At 45.3% G+C, this 19,702-nt stretch overlaps 1 protein-coding gene across 3 annotated transcripts in view; it reads left to right on the top strand.

The window, feature by feature from the left end:
- Window positions 1-17,923, top strand: part of ANAPC2 (anaphase promoting complex subunit 2) — a 36,726-nt gene extending 18,803 nt beyond the window's left edge. For all 3 annotated transcript variants that reach the window (XM_068109521.2, XM_068109522.2, XM_068109520.2), the window contains 6 exons: window positions 2,003-2,144; window positions 9,823-9,898; window positions 11,770-11,994; window positions 12,148-12,277; window positions 12,466-12,746; window positions 15,819-17,923. In XM_068109521.2, coding sequence (XP_067965622.2) covers window positions 2,003-2,144; window positions 9,823-9,898; window positions 11,770-11,994; window positions 12,148-12,277; window positions 12,466-12,746; window positions 15,819-16,043 — 1,079 coding nt within the window. In that variant the 3' untranslated portion in view covers window positions 16,044-17,923. The remainder of the gene's footprint in view (window positions 1-2,002; window positions 2,145-9,822; window positions 9,899-11,769; window positions 11,995-12,147; window positions 12,278-12,465; window positions 12,747-15,818) is intronic.
- Window positions 17,924-19,702: the final 1,779 nt, after the last annotated feature.

Genomic DNA, 19,702 nt, shown 5'->3' with positions numbered 1-19,702 from the left:
AATCAATTACGTAATTTTTTCATTTAATTATAGTTTTTTAATTATTTTTTTTAAATTTTATATTTTTCAATTATTTTTCAATGAAAAAAATGTTTGTTACCTTCGCAAAAGCGGAAGGTTATGTTTTGATCGCTGTGTATTTATTTGTATGTCTGTGTGTGTGTGTGTATGTTATTCGCATAACTCAAAAAGTATTCAACCGAATTGCATGAAATTTGGTGGGATGATTGGTTATTATACGGGACACATTTGATTAGATTTTGGGAGCAATCGGGTCAAAGGTCAAGGTCACGAAAAGGTCAAAACTGTTCACTGTTCTGTTCCCTACACTCCCATGCCAAGTACAGAACAGTAGCTGCGGCGAAGGTATGCGCTCTACCGAGTGCCCGTTCTAGTTTTTCATGTATTTAATTTTTCCATTATTTCTAATTTTAAATTATATTGGTTCCCAGAGGTTTATATGTTTAGCCATGGTGTCCGTGGTTGTCCGTTTTTAGAAAAACAAAAAACGTTTTTATTTTATTTTATAATGAGGCAGAATTTCAAATGCTACCAATTGGCTAATATGAGGAGTTGGTCAAACCAGGAAACATCAGCGATCTGCGATCACAGCCCTCTAGCTTTACTTTTCGCTTGATCAACCACCCTATTTGCATGAATAGTATAAACAATCTCGATATTCTAACAGCCATTGCATTTATAAACAAATTGTATTCGTTTTCTGGCATCAATCCCTCACACGTTTTCTTGATGAATCAACTCGTGTTTCTCAGTTTGGATCCCTTTGAGTCTGAAATGGACCTGTATTTATGCCACTGCCCCCGAAGGTGGTCGGAGGCATTATGTTTTTGCGTTGTCCGTCGGTGTGTACTCCGGTTTAGAATAGGTACACCGTATCCCTGCGTGTCGTAAGAGGCGACTCAAAGGGTTGGCGTCAGGAAGGGCATCCGGCCATAAAAAACATTGCCTCAAAAATAGAACCATGACAATTTGGAGAAGATTGTCATGGGGACCGCAAGGCTAACCCCCGCTCTTGCAGGGAAAATGGCCTTAAAATGCCTGTTGTTGTTGTTGTTGTTGTTGTTGTTGTTGTTGTTGTCCGTACGAGCTAAACCTCGTTTTTCTCAGCAACCACATATCCAATTGAGATGAAACTTTCAGGGTAGGAGTGACACCAATGCAGAATGTTTTTATGATAATTGTGATGTCATATGTCACGTGGTATGGCAGCCATCTTGGATTAAACGCAAGGAATTAAAAAATTATTTCTCGGAAACCGTTCAATGGAAAATTTTGAAAAACTTGGCACATTGTCAAGTACTCCCAATGGGGAATAAAAGCATGATAATGATGACATCATAGGTGAAGTGGTATACCAGCCAAAAATGCTTTAATGGAATTCCTTATCCTAAAAATCTGAAATTGCATGCACATGATCTATGACGCATTTGTGTTGAAATATTAAATTTATGACATCATAGGTCACATGGTTTGCCTGCCATATTGGATTGAAGGAAAATATAAAATAATTATATCTCTGAAACCGCTTACCATATCGATGCAAAATTTTACAAATATCATCTAACGCCACTGTTGCATATAGTTTAAAGATGTTGATGTCGTAGGTCATGTGGTTTGGCAGCCATCTTGCATAGAAAAACGAACCTAATCCAATCAACACTTAACTTCACAAACGTGTACCCATACATATGCAGAGTATACATTTTTATGGCCATATGTCATGTGGTTATGGCAGTCATATTAGCTTGAAAGCCGATTCTCTGAAACCGAATCCCTTCTCTGAAACCGCTTCACCGATTGATGTGAAACCTGTCATGGCTGGTGAAAATGTGATATTTGAAAACAGCTGAAGGGATTTAAATCAAACTTGTTTATTTTTAGGACAGGGAACGAAAACATCTACCTGATGTGGGACTATGTGGAGGAATATTGGCGGCACAGTCGCATTGCTCTAGTTTATTTATTTCCCTTTGTTCCACAGAAAAGCTTTGCTCGGGCCGACGCTCATTTGACATCATCAGCTTGCTGGTCAGTATCTATGGCAGCAAAGAGGTTTTTGTGAACGAGTATCATACACTCCTTGCCGATCGTGTCCTTCAACACTTCAACTACAACATGGCTCGGTAATGTCATACCAACGTCTTCATTTGTTTCATTCATTGTTCCCTCTCCCCTCTTCTCTCTCCTCCTCTCTCCCTTCCCCTTCCTCCCCGGGAAATGCCAGGTACGTCAGCGAGTCAGAAATAAAAATGAAATGACAATGTTGGAGGAGGGGAAGGATAGGAAGGGGGGATGGGATGGGGGAAAGGGGAATGATGGGAGTGGGGGTGGTGGGGAGGGGAGAGATATATAGTAGATATATCTTTGGGGGAGGGGGACTTTGACAGGCCCCTCCGTTTGGGGGGAAAAGGAGTAGGGGAGAAGGGAAGGAGGAGAAATTTACCCGTGCAGAGTGCTTTAACCTCAGTGTTGCCCAGTTAAAAAGGCAAATTGTAATACCCTCTGCCGCCACCACCAGATGGCGCAACATTAAAGACATTTACAAAGAGAATTGATGCCCCCACGCCCACACCCTCGCCTGATTGTGAGATGCGGTGCTGTATGGTGGCCTATGTTACTCCCACACAAAGTTGTATTTGTACCCCAAGTTTGGAGTTTGTAACTTAAAAGATGTAGCCGTGCATGGAACACGTACACACACACACACACACACACACACACACATATATATATATTGTTACGGATGCGGCTAGGATGTTAATTGGCCGAGCGGATGGCCGCCGCACCCGAACAGTTACCCCGACTAACCCGATTCCTGAACGTTGGCCAAATCATGCCACAGATATTCAATGAGGGAAAAGACAAAGGCGACACGGATGTGAAGAAGAGGAAGACAGAAGTAGGGAATACGAATATAATTTATTTGCTATTTACAACCAAAAGTAACCAAGGAGAAGGAAGGATAATAAAATAATTTACAGAAGAAATCAAGGAGACACAGTGAAAATTGCTAGCTTATCTAAACAGGCTTAACTTATACCCTGGACAGAACAAACAAAAGACGGACTCACACGAATGGGGAATTTGCAGGCAGGAATGACAGGAGGTGGGTGGCTGGAGGGGGAGGAAGGCACGGAGCTGGCTGGAGTTTGATCCCGCACGGGACGTCGGGCTGGACCTCGACGGCCACCGATGCCACCGATCCTGTGGTGTGCGCGGGGTAACGGGTCGGAGCTGCCTGGTGGAGCCAACGCTGCTGGTGGGGGGGTCTGGCGTGACGGGTTCTCTCTCCCTCTCTCACAAACTCGCAGGACTCTCTTTTGGCTTGTCTGTGTTCTGATCTCCTCCCTCCTCGACTCTTCTGGGGGCGTCTTCCTCGGGTTATATAAGCCCCACCCTTGACCCTTTTGCGAACCTCCCCCAAACGTTCTCTCTCCGCTCTCTAAAGCCAACCCCTCGTTCTGGGTTGGTCGGCAAGGGCTGGTTCACTCCTCCCCTCTATGACGAGGTGGAGACACGCCCTTCTTCCCCGACCTTACCTCGTGGCTAATGGTGGTTGTGGGGCGATTCGAGCTAGCCCCAGCCAAAGGGCAGCAATGGCGAATGAAGAAAACCGCCCAAATGCAGCTGGCAATTGCAGCAAACCTGGCAAACCTGGCACTTTGAAGATGCCATGTCGGAGGGATCTACTTTATTTAATGCAGTGCAATGGAGTGTCACATTAATGGAAGACAAATCCTTAGCCTAATACACAGAATAAGGAAATAACTGTCAACAAGGGGGGAAATCTATGATTGGCTAACGTGAGTGCTTATGAACTAATTACGGGACGCACTTTGACCTTTATACATAACTGGAGCAAGGAGGGCGATATTTTTACAACATTTTACACAACAAAAAAAAAAAAACACCATTCTCATATCCACAACAATATATATATATGTATATGTATATATATATATATACAGACTTGGCATTTAATATGGAATATTTTTTTTGTGGGGGTGAACTTACTTTTCAAGATGACTTAGAACCAAAAGTTCATTGGAATTATGTTGAAATTATTCTAGATTTTGTTAATGTGACGTTTAAAAGAAAGAAAAACCACATTTGACATTTCGAAGCAAATAAATTGATCCTCGAAAGTGATGTAAACTGATATCGAACTCGATTCACGGACAGTACTGTGTTAAACTTCTGTACGTTTTCCTTTCCAGAAGTATCTCTTTATTTTGCACATTAGCCAAAAAAAATTTCAACAAAAACAAAAGCTAAATTATGACTGGGATTACAGACAGTAAAATTACAGTTCAGTACTTCGTGTAACCCCCACGAGCATTCAGGAGAGCACGTACACGTTGAGGCATGCTGTTCACGAGATTTGCCAAGGTTTGGACAGGAATCGCTTGCCATGCAGTGACATTAGCCTGCTGCAATTCACGCACAGAGGTCGGCTGCTGGTCCAAGTGGTCGATTTGACGCGTTAATTCTGCCCACAAGTTCTCTATCGGATTCATATCCGGGGACATGGCAGGCCACTCCATATGCTCGCTCTACACCACGTTCAGCAAGAAAGTGTTGGATCATGCGAGCACGATGATGCCGTGCATTGTCATCTTGGAAGACAAAGTTTCCTCGAAAGGCTGCACGAGCAAATGGAAGCAATGTTTCTTCCAGAATGACCCTGTACTTGAACTGGTTCAGGTTTCCATTCAGAACAACCAGGTCAGTTTTGCCCCCTGCATGTAAAGCAGCCCAAACGGTCACCCCAACTCCTCCAGCTTGGACTCTTGGCACTATACAATCTTCGTTGTGGGCTTCATGCACTTGTCTGCGCACTCGGACGCGGCCATCTTGACGATAGACCAGAAATCTAGACTCGTCACTGAAGGTCACGTGATTCCAGGGTCCTGGCTGCCATTGACGGTGCTCTCTGGCCCACTGCAATCGGCGCTGGCTGTGTTGTCTGGTCAGGCGTGGCTTTCTCAGGGGACACCTGGCACGATAGCCTGCTTGAACCAGTCGTTGGTTGACTAGCCTTCTGGATACAGGCGCATTTGTCAGTTGATGCCACTCAACCCTATGCCGATTAGCTGACTTTGTACGGCCATTGCAGACTAACCGGTGCAGCTGGCGATCATCTCTCCTTGTGGTTCTGCGTGGACGTCCTGGCCTCGATATTGGAGTAGGGACACCCCTCTGAGCATTTCGTTTCAGGATCTTTGACACCTGACCTTGAGTGATGCCATACTGCCGAGCAATAGCACGCTGTTTCATGCCAGAATTTCGTAAAGCCACCACTCCATGACAAACAGCATTGTCAAGTTGACGGACCATCTCCAGAGGAAGCGGCAATAACTTTTGTAGACGTGCAGCAGTTGTTTTCCACTAATACAGAACGCAACAACCCTTGTATACCCGATTGTGAAGCCAATCGTCAAATGTACCTGTCCTTACATTTTGTCACGCCACCTGTGATATAATCCTGTTATTGACTTCTTGCTGCGAAAGACATTCAGTGACATGGTTCTTTCAACAAAGACATCACCGAAGGGTAAAAAAAACTCACCAGATTGATATACTGAGTTCAGAAAGTAAACCCAAGTCAAGAAGAAAAAAAAATTCCATATTAAATGCCAAGTCTGTATATGTATATATATAGATATATAGATATATAGATATATAGATATATAGATATATATACATCTTACTATAATTCACCAAATGTCCGTCCGTCTGTTCGAAGGTACCGCAAAGACGGCTGAACCGATCGCAACGATATTTTGGGTGGGTAATCCTGGGATCTCCTGGAGTAAAATAGGCCATATTGTTTTTCCAATTTCAGCTTTGGCCTCTAGAATTTTCAGGTTTGGACTCCCGCATAACATTATTTTCCCGGGTGCCGCACAAACGGATGCACCGATCGGACTTGGTGACCTCAGACAAAGACCTTTTACAAGGACATGGGTTGAATCCCTGCTTGAGAGAATGCCAACCTCCTCCCCGCCATCACGGCCGTCTCTCCAACTCACAATCCCACGACATATGCGAAAAGGACGACTCAAAACCAATTACCTTCTCTTTGATTCATATATAAACATCATTAAAAGTAAATAATGACCTCGGCCAAAGTTCAAATGACGTGGGTTTAATCTCTGCATGAGAGAATTCCATATAGCTATTTGGGTGGTGTATAAGCCAACAGATCGCTGTCTCCATCGATCTTGCCGAGGCCGCAACACCTATCGGCTCAAAATCCTTTTAACTGTTGACTTGGTAGTTTTTACAATGAAGGAAACATTAACAATGTTGTTAAAAGTTTATTTTGTGATTAAAATACACATTGGCTTGTGATTGGGGTTATGTTGTTTGGAATGAAAAAAGAGATATCGAGTTAAAGTGAATGACAACATGCCGTGATGGTTTCTACTTTCTGAACGTGAACTTCGCGGATCGCCATATGCCGATTCGCCACGGACCCACGATCGATGTTTCTATACGTGAACGTACCTGTTTGTTTGCGAACGGGTTCGTTTTTCATGGAAGGCCTTCACTATCTTGCTGTCCATGTCTGATGTGCGACTGAAGGTGCTACAGGAATGTGGAATTTATTGGTTTCAGGCTTTAGCACTCGCCGTATTTGCATTGGCTGTTTGCTTCTGGCCTCCCACCCGTGCGTAGCACAGGTATCTCACAAGTACAGTGCATTCAGAAAGTATTCAGACCCCTTCACTTTTTTCACATTTTGTTATGTTGCAGCCTTATGCTGAAATCGTTTAAATTCATTTTTCCCCTCATCAATCTACACTCAATAGGCCAATACCCCCTAATGACAAAGAGAAAACAGGATTTTAGAAAGTTTTGCAAATTTATTAAAAAGAAAAAACTGAAATGTCACATTGACATAAGTATTCATACCCTTTGCTATGACACTTTAAATTTAGCTCAGGTGCCTCCCATTTCTCTTGATCATCTTTGAGATGTTTCTACACCTTGATTGGAGTCTACCTGTGGTAAATTCAATTGATTGGACATGATTTGGAAAGGCACACACCTGTCTATATAAGGTCTCACAGCTGACAATGCATATCAGAGCAAAAACCAAGCCATGAGGTCGAAGGAACTGCCTGCAGAGCTCAGAGACAGGATTGTGTCAAGGCACAGATCTGGGGAAGCCTACAAAAAAAAATCTCTGCTGCATTGAAGGTTCCCAAGAGCACAATGGCCTCCATAATTCTTAAATGGAAGAAGTTTGTAACAACCAGGACTCTTCCTAGAGTTGGCCAACCGGCCAAACTGAGCAATCGGGGGAGAAGGGCCTTGGTAACAGAGGTGAACAAGAACCCGATGGTCACTCTGGCTGAGCTCCAGAGATCCTGTGTGGAGATGGGAGAAACTTCCAGAAGGACAACCATCACTGCAACACTCCACCGATCTGGGCTTTATGGCAGAGTGGCCAGACGGAAGCCTCTCCTCGGTGAAAGACACATGAAAGCCCGCTTGGAGTTTGCAAAAAAGCACCTAAAGGACTCTCAGACTGTGAGAAACAAGATTCCGTAGTCTGATGAAACCAAGATTGAACTGTTTGGCTTCCGTCAAAAAATTGTCAACTCGGTAGTGAGTGTTGCAATTGAGGACAGACGATTTTTACGCGCTACTCGCTTCAGCACTCGGTGGTCCCGTTCTGTGAGCTTGTGTGGCCTACCACTTTGTGGCTGAGCTGCTGTTGCTCCTAGACATTTCCACTTCACAATAACAGCACTTACCGTTGACCGGGGCAGCTCTAGCAGGGCAGAAATTTGACGAACTGACTTGTTGGAGAGGTGGCATCCTATGACGGTGCCACGATGAAAGTAACTGAGCTCTTCAGTATGGCCCATTCTCCTGCCAATGGTTGTCCATGGAGATTGCATGGCTATGTGATTCATTATATATACCTGCCAGCAATGGGTGTGGCTGAAATAGCCGAATCCACTAATTAGAAGGGGTGTCTGCATACTTTTGGTCGTCGTGTAGAGAGAGAGTTATATGGAGCTATAGATAGATTTTTTTTTTTGCCTTTTATAGGTGTAGAATGTAGATTATTTCTTGTTGTCAAAAAGTCTTTGTGGAAAACTCCAATGTTCACTCTCATGGAATAGCTTTCATAAAAAGAACGCAATGTTGCAAAAGCAACAGCAACAAGCGTTACGCCTAGGTCCCCTGTCGGTGAAGTGATGCGAGTTGACAAAGTGGAAGACGTAAGGCGGCCATCTTGGATGTTGACGTGGTGACCAAATTTTCAATGGCGTTCTCCCTTATGCGTAGATACACCCACACACCAGATTAGAAGTTAGTAGATCGTTTATTTTTCAAGATATTTCGCTCACAAGGTTCAGACATATATATGGTAGCGGCTATCTTGGATTTTGACGTGGTGACCCAATTTTCAATAGTGTTCTTCCTTATGCCTAGATACACCCACACACCAGATTAGAAGTTGGTACTTCGCTTATTTTTCAAGATATTCCGCTCACAAGGTTCAGACATACATGGCGTCAGACATACATGGCGGCTGCCATCGTGGATTTTGACGTGGGTTGCACCCACACACCAAATTAGAATTCGGCCCTTCGCTTATGCATGCACGCATGCACGGACGGACGGACGGTCGCACACACGGACGGAGGGGAAAACCATAGTCCCCCTTTTGCTCTGCGGTGCGATGGGGGACAACAATCAACTTAACATAACAACCCCATTGTTTGACTGCAAAGGATAAGGTTTAGGTTTTTCTTTCCCCCACAACCCGTATTAGCATTTCCCTCGATTGTGAGCATAAAGTAAAATTTTCGAAAAATAAAAACGTTGAAGTAATTGGCAATAGCTAGGCCACAAAAGGTGGACAGAGAGGTTATGTTTTCATCACTGTCTGTCTGTGTCTCTGTTCGTCTGTTTGTGAGCCATAGCTCAAAAAGTTATGCACGGATTCGGACGGCATTTGGTGGACATGTTGGGTGAGTAACAAGGACGAATTGATTCGGTTTTGATGAAGATCCGGATACGAGAATTCCTTAAGTAATGGCACTTTTCCACCACGGTACCGTACCGTACTGTAATCAAAATCCATTTTTTTGTTTTTCCATTACCAAGCGAACTGTACCCGTGCTAAATTTGGTCCCTGCTATGGATAGGTACCAATCGAGCCAAACCCTGACCTATGGGTGGAGCTAGCAATACTGCAGACATTTTTGGGCGTTTCGTCACTTCAGATAACTCAGCCTACTTTCATGGTTCAGTTGTGCGATGGAAAAACAACACAGGGATTACCGTACCGTTCTGTGCAATGGGAAAGGTCCATAATTTGTCGCCGATGAGATATAGGGCCAACAACGATATGTAGCACGATATCTCAAAATGTTATGGACGAGTTATGACGAAACTTGGTGGATGAGTTGCGTGGATGACGAGAACAAGCGGATTCGATTTTGGTTCAGGTCTAGATGCACATCCAGCCTATCGGTGGGATACAAAACATAAACCTGGTGGAGGAATGCTCTCCACCGAGTGCCGTTCTAGTCCAGGATGTTTTCAGAATCGTTGTATATCTTAACCAAGTGATGTTATTCGGTTTTTTTATTAAAGGTCTTTCCTTCCTCTTGTGGTCCATTTTTCTTTGCACTTTAAAATGTGGTCTTTTAAATAATCATTTTAAATAATGTTTAATACCTGTTTTCATATTTTTATTGTTTTCTCTTTTGTTGTCTGTAAAATGTTGTTTTAGTTTTTGAAAATGGTAAACAGTACGTTTGTCCTGTACAGAGAAGTGAGAAACCTGGAACTTCTGAAGCTGCGTTTTGGTGAAGCGGTCATGCATCGCTGTGAGGTGATGCTGAAGGTGAGACGTTTACTCTGCACACGGCACAGTCCTATCTGTAGGTATGTACCTCTTTATTTACTCTGTTTAATCATGTTGGGAGAGCGGTCCAGTAAGCCAAACATGTACATCCTTTATGTGCAAACCTATTGGGCCCCTGTTTTGATCATCGATATGTACGTTACCTAATGGGCTTACGCACACCATTTTGGGTGCAAATTTATATCCTGATAATTCATTTACTTAAGTTATTAGCTCCGCCACTGAAGGTAGACAGAGGTTATGTTTTCACCGTTGTCTGTGTGCTTGTCTGTGAGCACGAATGATATCTCAAAGCATTGTGGACGGATTCAGAAAAAATTTGGTGGACAGGTTGGATGTTGCATGTTGTTTCAAAAAGCTGTGGACAGGCCATGATAAAACTTGAAGGATGACTTGGTTAGGTAAGAAGAACCAGCTGATTATATTTTGGTTCAGGTCCGGATGCAGATGTGGTCTACCAGTGGGATACAAAACATAAACTGGTCAGCCTGGCAGAGGTACGTGCCTCTGCCAGGCTGAACTGCTCGGCAGAATGAGTATGTGGTGGAGAGTCTGTGGCCATGTTCTCCTGAAGTGCATTTTGACTCGTTTTTTAGCTCACCTGGAACGAAGATCCGGGGAGCTTATGCGATGGCGCGTTGTCCGTCAGTCGGTCCGTAAACACTTGCGACTTCTCTGAAACCGCTGAATGGATTGTGACAAAATTTGGCACAAATTATATTTGTTGTGTTGCGACCAAGTTTGTTCACGGCATTAAAAAAAAATCTGGGTCTAGGGGATTTACGGGGGGTCAAAGTGGTTTTAGGTTCAGAAACTACACACACTATTTCGATGAAACTTGACCACAACCTTCACCACCCGTTATGTACCAAAGTTTGTTCACGGCATAAAAAAAATCTACCCCTCTAGGGGTATACTAGGGGGGGGGGGGGGGTTGTTCCCCAAAATAGGTATTTTCTTCTTTGTTTGTTTAAAGTCTTGTGATTATGTTTGTATGATTCCACATGCGGCGCTGTCTTCTAGCAACCATTGAAATTGGTTTGAAATACTTTTAGTCAGTGTCGTATACTGTTTATTCTACCAGGTGAGCGCCAGGGGTATTGCCCCAATGTTTTTAATTGGGATCTAATTAAATTTTTACGTAGCGTAGCATTATCGGGAACTGAGTTCTGAAGTGGTGGAAGAAGAAATGCGGGCAAGGTGGTTAACAAGGGGAGATGCAGAAAATAGGGCAAAATGGAAAAGATTGTCATGGGTAACCCCTGCTCCAGCAGGAAAAATGGCCTTAAAATGCCTGTTGTTGTTTGTTGTAGCATTGTCGGGATGACCTAGATGTACGCACACTCATCTGAGTTGTCTGGCTTTTTAAAGCTTGTAAAAGGTTGTTCGGTACTTGTGGTTCAAATCCTGACCCAGCTATCAGCTTGGGTGACTTTCCAACCTCCGAGCCAAATCCTGACGCACCTGGTATTTTGCATGGTTCGAGGAATGGTTGTACATGCCATCCCTTTCATGCATGTTAAAAAGGGTGTCCCGTCTGCCAGCATTGGTCGGTGGACATAAAAGATCCCACCGTATCTTTCACCAAGAGTTGGTGAGTTGTCGCCGGCACCATGAACAAATTCCAAACTCCTATCCAAATCACCTTCTGTCAAACGTCAGTTTGTCAAACGTCAGAGGGTGGCAAGCCAAGGTTGTTGCTTCGTGAAAGATTTGGAACAAAAACCTTCCTCAATGGAAGTAGTAGTGGTAGTTGTAGTTTTGGGATGAAATTTTTTTTTTTTTTGCATTACTACATTCATGTTTAGCGTGTTCTCGAAGCTACGATTTTATTTTGTTTGTTTTTTTAGGACGTGGCAGATTCTCGTCGCATAAACAGCAACATCCATGAAGCTCAGGTAAAGCAAACATCCGAGGATGGGGGCTCTGAGGGTACCGGTGAAACCCAGCTGGTTCTCAATGCCATGATTCTCTCTGGAGAGTTCTGGCCCTCACTGAAGGAGGGTAAATTGGAACTTCCTGCGGAAGTGAAGACGGCGATGGAGGCTTACACTCAAGAGTATGAGAAGCTTAAGGTAAATGGAAGTGCTTGGACGTAGGTATTTGATTCAATGTGTATGGTGACATGCATGAACGGGAGAATGTTTCCTTTGTTGGATATGTGATTGATCCACACTTTACATACTTGATGATTAAATGACCGCTCACCTCATTTGGTTTTGTTGCAGGCAGCCCGTTCTCTCAATTGGAAGCCACATTTGGGCCTAGTGATTCTGGATGTTGAGCTGAAGGAGCGAACGCTCTCTCTATCGGTGTCTCCGATACATGCCGCTCTCATCATACATTTCCAGAACAAGAGTGAGTCATCTATTTATTTACTTTCTCACTGTCTTGTTCTGTCCTATAAGATCAACATACACCATTATTGGTTCTGCTCCCTTCACTTTTCTTGCATCTGGCTTGTGGTAAAATACCATATTGGTCAAAAACCAACACCGTGTTCCTATATGATTGCCATGAATCGGTTACTTGCTTCATATGGACAGGTGTTTGGCATCTCTCGGAACTGAGCGAGGAGTTGGCAACCGCTCCGGCTATCCTACGTCGACGGCTCGCATTCTGGCAGCAGCAAGGGGTGCTTCAGGAGGGGCCTTCTGATGTCTACTCTGTGCTGCTGGACACTGAACTGACTGAGGCGGCGGGAGTCTTGGATACAAACGGCACGGGTTTGTGGAATCCTGTGAAGGAACCTCTTCTTCTTGACAGTGATGATGAGGGTGACTCAGCCACAGCTTCACAAGCCGACCAGAGGCAAGAGGAGATGCAGGTGATGCACATAGGCTTCTTACTATGGGTGGCACTTCTTGTCATCTTTTTATTTATTTTTTTGTATACAAGATCGAGGCTCGTGAAAGAGCGAACATTAATCACACAAAAAGTCAAACCGACACATAAAGCACAAAATAAGGGGAGCGGTAGACAAGATGGGGAGAGAGGGGGAAGGACACAAACACAACATGTGAGAGCAGGGACATCGAGAGAACTGTGGGAGGGAGAGGGCTTGGGGGGAGGTGGGAGAGGTATAAAACATATGGACACTCCAAGGACTTCCAGGAAAGAAGTTGGAATTTCAAAAAAGTGTATCTGGGGTGAATTAGCGGGGGTAGAAAAGATCACGGTTTTGGATGGGGGAAGATAAAAGATGGTGGTGAACAGCTGTTTTAAAGACCTGGAGGGAGGAGTGGGCTTCAATGGAGTGTGGGGGAGTTTGTTCCAGAGGTGGGAGAAAAGGGGAATGAAAAAGTGAAGGTGAGCAGAGAGCCTAGATTTTGGCAGTTTAACCATAAGAGGGTTGGTGGCAGATCTTGTGCGACCTGTAGGAACATTTGGGGGACAGAGCACAGAGAGAGCTGGCGGAGCAAGGCCGGAGAGGAGTCTGTACAAGACAGAAAGACCACCAACCTGCCTGTGGTGAGTGAGTGAAAGGCCGTCGGAGTTAGCTTCATCGCAGGAGATTCCAATGATTCTGAAAGCTTTGGTTTCAACAGCGTGAAGCCGAGCTAGGTGTGAGGCAGGAGCACCGGCCCAGAGGTGGGAACAGTATTCCATTGAGCTGCGGATGAAAGCCTTGTATGTGGTGAGGAGCTCAGGTGTGCCAAGGAAGGACTTCGCACGACGGAGGATGCCCAGTCGGTGACTGGCTTTGGAGGCCAGCTTGGAAATGTGGTTTTCCCAAGAAAGATCATGGCAGATAGTGAGACATTAAAGCTTGAGCGCAGAACGTCTTGGAGAGGATTGTTGAGAAAGTAGATGGGAGGGTTTTCCAGTCGGTCTTTTTGGAGAGACATCGGAAGAGTGTGAGATTTGTCAGGATTGAAAGACATGTTCCACTTGTTTGACCAGTCTGTGATTTTGTCCAGGTCTGCAGAGAGTGAGGAGGCTGCAGACTGCTGATCTGAGGGATGAGGAATGGAGCGGTAGAGAGTGGAGTCATCAGCAAAGAGATAGAGAGGATTTCCAGAGAGTCGGAGAGATCTTTGATGAAGACCAGAAAAAGCACAGGGCCCAGAACACTACCTTGGGCAACTCCAGCCAGAACAGGAAGGGGAGATGAGAGAAATCCTTTCAGGGCCACACGTTGACTAAGACCAGAGAGGAAGTCCGCAAGCCATGTGTGGAGATTTCCATGGATACCATAGGAGGAGAGTTTGGTGAGCAGAGCTGGGTGCCAGACCGTATCGAAGGCACATGATATGTCAAGGGAGACAGCTCTGATTTCCTGTTTGGCATTGAGGACCTCCATCCATTGTTAAGACAGCAGAAGCAACATGTCCAGAGTAGAATGACCTGGTCCTGAACCCAAATTGATGATCGGAGATCAAGCCATTGGAGAAGAGGAAGGATTTGATATCCGAAGCAATGATGGATTCCATGACTTTGCTTATAATTGGAAGCAGGCTGATTGGTCTGTAGTTGCAAGGATCTGTTTTTGCACATTTTTTGTGTAAAGCTATAATGTTTGCTGATTTCCAAGATTCTGGCAGATGACCTTGAGAAAAAAAGAGATTGTGAAAAGAACAGAGAGAGGGTGAGTTAGAGCGGCCGAGCAGGATTTTCGGACCCGTGGGCTGATGCCGTCTTGTCCAGTTGCAGAATCAGAGTCGAGGTTTGACAAAAACTTCTCCACCTTGTCAGGAGAGAAGGACACAGAGTCCAGGAGCAGTTTGGTTCTACTGGGTAAGGTGGGAACAGAGAGAGATGGGTTTGGGACACAAGATTTTGAGGCAAACACAGAGTTGAGGCATTCGGCTTTGTCACGTGTGGTGCCATTTGAGGTCAGGGACTGGGTGGAGGGGAACAAACACCAGAAACGGATTTGACCAGATGCCACCAGGATTTGGAAGAAGGAGACAGGTTTGAGAGTTCATTCTTGAGTGTGGAGAGATAGTGCTTCCTGGCACTCCTGAGGGTAGACACACACTTGTTCCGAATTTGGTGGAAAGAACTGAGATTGCCTTCAGTTGGATTTGCCTTCCAAGAGGCAAAAGCAAGTTGTTTCAGGGTAACTGCCTCACCACAAGATTCAGTGTACCATGGATGGGACGAAGGGTAAGACAACTGAAGACGAGATGGGATAAATCTGTGCATGAGAGAGAGCAGTTTGCTTTGGAAGAATTCCCAGGAAGAATTGATGTCAGAGGGAGTAGATATGGGAGACCAGTCCAGATGATTGATGGCTGCTTGCATACCGTGCCAGTCAGCCTGATTGAAATGCCAGACTCGTCGGTGCTGAGGAGGCTCTCAAGAATGACCAGAGAGATGTCCACTTTAACCAGCACATGATCAGAAGAACCGACTGGAGCAGAAGAAGAGAAGCATGCATTTGCAGGGAAGTTTGTCATAACCCAGTCTAGATGAGAAGATACTCCATTGACTGAGATCCGGGTCGGGAAATTGACAGATTGTGTCAGTCCCAATGAGTCGCAGAAGTCCTTTGCTGAGGTGCCATGGCTGGTGAGAGAGGAACCCACACCCAGCCAACTGGCATGATGACAGTTGAAGTCGCCACATATGAGGAAGAGAGAGTTGGGATGAGTTGATAGAAGTTGGTCCATGTTTTCAGACAGCGAAATGTAAATGGAGTCATCACTGTTTTGAGGACGGTACAGAACACATATGAACAAAAGGTGGGAGCGGAGAGGAAGCCGTAGCCAGAGGTACTCCTGGGGGTGGGGTGGAGAGAGGGCAGTACAAGGAGAGTGAGGAAGAGAGTTCCAGTATTTCTTGAATTGTTGGATTAAGTGTGTGTGCGTGTGCGCATATTCCATTTGATTGAATTAAGGTGAAACGTTTCACAAAAGCTTTTGAATGCTGCTGATTCTGTTTTTGTATCGCGCAGGTTTTCTGGACCTACATTCAGGGCATGCTCACAAACTTGGAGAGCCTGTCGCTCGAGCGAATACACTCGATGCTGCGCATGTTTGCTATGATGGGCCCGACGAATGGCGGGACCGGGGCAGAGTGCAGTCTGAATGAACTGCGATCGTTCTTGAATCGCAAGGTTAAAGATAACCAGCTAATCTGCACTGCTGGCATCTACAAGCTGCCAAAACCCAACCTTTAACTGATCCCCATGTTTTCTTTTATGTTTTTTTTATTTTGTTTGTTTTTTATTTTCTACACCAAACGTTTGTTCGTCATTTCATCAATTTCCTGCTGTGTGGTTCAGTAACTTCGGCAGTGATTGTGAGGATCTTTGTAATTTTTATTTATTCACAAATGTGTTTGTATATTTCGAATGGCAGTATGTAACAAGCATCTTCCTGATTTCCTGTTACTTGTAAGCACGGAAGTTTATAATAACAGTGGGGGGCATCTGACCATGACAGACAAACAAACTAATAATGTCCATGGGCAAAGGTAAGGCTCCGGGAAGGTTAATGTCTGTTTATACTGTTGCGGATCTCAGATTACGGCTCTCCCCTTACCGAGGGGGGTTTAATCCCCTCGTCTATTACACTGGCCGTCCGAGTCCTCGAAGATATCGCGCTCCTTTGCAGGGTTGAGGTTGACCAGGGTGACTGGTCAATGGAGTCCCAGATACCTTCGCCAACCTCGCCGCAAAGCAGGGCGCTACTTCTGCCCGAGCCACGGACAAGATGGAATTTTGCCGAGCGGTTTAGCAATCCGCAGCTCGAGCCGTTAGCAAAAAGACTAACCCGATTCTGAGCGGTTCCTATATCGTGCCACCGATATTCAATGGGGAAAAGACAAAGACGATCGGACGAGAGGTAGCCAAAGAATAAGAAGGGTGAAGGAAGAACAAATATGATTTATTTACTATACTACAAGAGGAAACGAAAGAAGGGAATATACAAGGAGAAGGAAATAAAAGGACATAGGGCAACCTCTTATATAACACGCCCATGACAATACAAACACACTTACACGAATGGGGTGGTGGTGGTGGTGGGAAGGAAGAGTAGGGTCCAAGCAGATGGTTCCAGGCTCCGGGTCCGCCGCGAAGAATGGCAGGCAGCTGGCGTCGTTGGCGCGCGACCGGACCTTACAAATGTGAGGGGCTGGAATGCGCGTACGTATAGCGTGCCGAACGCTCTCAAAACCACGGCAGTTCGTATCGAAAACAATCGTCCCAAACGATCCTCCGCGCAATGTTCTTATATTCACCGCCTCTGCGCTGTTCGCTCAAGTTTGCCGATCTTCTCTCCTTTCTTGATCATCTGCTCTCTCCCCCGCATCTGCCGATCTCCCCCGCATCTGCGTGAAAGGGCTTTGCGCTTGCGCTTTTATCACAAGCCTCGCCTATCAGGCCGCGTCCGCTTTGCTCCGCCTACCGGTGAACACGCCTCGGCCCGGATTGGTCACGAGGGTTCATTGTTACCTCCCCTCGTGACGCGTTGATGGGGCCACGCCTATGTTCCTGGCCGCTCCTCCCTTCTTCTCCAACTTGACCGCGTGCGTAATGGCGGGGGGCAGGAACAAACCAAAAGGCAGCGACGACGGCAATACGGCTACTGACACTTTGGAGAGAGAGAGAGATTGGGGATAATTGAAGGGGCCAAGGTTATTTGATTAATACAACGCAGAGTCAAACGATTGGGAACAGATCCTTAACTGAAATATAGACTAATGAAATAACTAAAGAAGAACCTATGGTGTCCTACGTGTTATACATGGCCTAACTAGGGTGCGACCTTTGACCTTTATACCAAAAATGGGAATATTTACAGGTGATTATTTATAAGGGAATATTACAGATATTTAGAAAGTGGAGCGTTCTAAAAACCACAACAATACGTTAGCTACCTGCCAATACACGTGTACAGGCTTTTCTTATTCTCTTGTGGATTCTCACCATCTGTCTATTCCTCACTGTTCTGCCTTCCATCAATCATTTTGGCTCCATCATAACCCTCAATTCTGCTTGTGTTCATGTACAGTATATACAGTGCCTTGAGAAAGTAAAGTATTCACACCCCTTGACTTTTTCACATTTTGTTGTTGCGGCCTGAATTTAAAATGAACTAGAACTGCCACTTTATAACTGCTGGCAGTGATGACCGGTTTCCTCCGCCTTCCCGCTTTCATACAACCCTGCTTTTCATACAACCCCACTTTTAATACAACCCCGCTTTGATACAACCCCACTTTTAATACAACCCTGATTTGATACAACCACGCTTTGATACAACTTCGCTTTGATACAACCACGCTTTGATACAACCACGCTTTGATACAACCACGCTTTTATACAACCACGCTTTGATACAACCCCGCTTTGATACAACCACGCTTTGATACAACCCCGCTTTGATACAACCCCGCTTTGATACAACCCCGCTTTGATACAACCCCGCTTTGATACAACCCCGCTTTGATACAACCCCGCTTTGATACAACCCCGCTCTGATACAACCCCGTTTTGATACAACCCCGTTTTGAAACAACCCCGTTTTGAAACAACCCCGCTTTGAAACAACCCCGCTTTGATACAACACCGCTTTGATACAACACCGCTTTGATACAACACCGCTTTGATACAACACCGCTTTGATACAACACCGCTTTGATACAACCCCGCTTTGATACAACCCCGCTTTCATACAACCCTGCTTTCATACACCCTGCTTTCATACAACCCTGCTTTCATACAACCCCGCTTTCATACAACCCCGCTTTCATACAACCCCGCTTTCATACAACCCCGCTTTCATACAACCCCGCTTTCATACAACCCCGCTTTCATACAACCCCGCTTTCATACAACCCCGCTTTCATACAACCCCGCTTTGATGCAAACCCGCTTTGATGCAAACCCGCTTTGATGCAAACCCGCTTTGATGCAAACCCGCTTTGATGCAAACCCGCTTTGATGCAACCACGCTTTGATGCAACCACGCTTTGATGCAACCACGCTTTGATGCAACCCCGCTTTGATACAACCCCGCTTTGATACAACCCCGCTTTGATACAACCCCGCTTTGATACAACCCCGCTTTGATACAACCCCGCTTTGATACAACCCCGCTTTGATACAACCCCGCTTTGATACAACCCCGCTTTGATACAACCCAGCTTTGATACAACCACGCTTTGATACAACCCCGCTTTGATACAACCCCGCTTTGATACAACCCCGCTTTGATACAACCCCGCTTTGATACAACCCCGCTTTGATACAACCCCGCTTTGATACAACCCCGCTTTGATACAACCCCGCTTTGATACAACCCCGCTTTGATACAACCCCGCTTTGATACAACCCCGCTTTGATACAACCCCGCTTTGATACAACCCCGCTTTGATACAACCCCGCTTTGATACAACCCCGCTTTGATACAACCCCGCTTTGATACAACCCCGCTTTGATACAACCCGGTTTTGAAACAACCCCGCTTTGATACAACCCCGCTTTGATACAACCCCGCTTTGATACAACCCCGCTTTGATACAACCCCGCTTTGATACAACCCCGCTTTCATACAACCCCGCTTTGATACAACCCCGCTTTGATACAACCCCGCTTTGATACAACCCCGCTTTCATACAACGCCGCTTTCATCCAACCCCGCTTTCATCCAACCCCGCTTTCATCCAACCCCGCTTTCATCCAACCCCGCTTTCATCCAACCCCGCTTTCATCCAACCCCGCTTTCATCCAAACCCGCTTTCATACAAACCCGCTTTCATACAAACCCGCTTTCATACAAACCCGCTTTCATACAAACCCGCTTTCATACAAACCCGCTTTCATACAAACCC

Source organism: Myxine glutinosa, chromosome 3, assembly GCF_964187855.1.
Source record: "Myxine glutinosa chromosome 3, kmMyxGlut1.1, whole genome shotgun sequence".
Lineage (NCBI taxonomy): Eukaryota > Metazoa > Chordata > Myxini > Myxiniformes > Myxinidae > Myxine > Myxine glutinosa.
The sequence above is the reverse complement of the archived record's forward strand: the minus strand, read 5'-3'. Positions and strand labels throughout refer to the sequence as shown.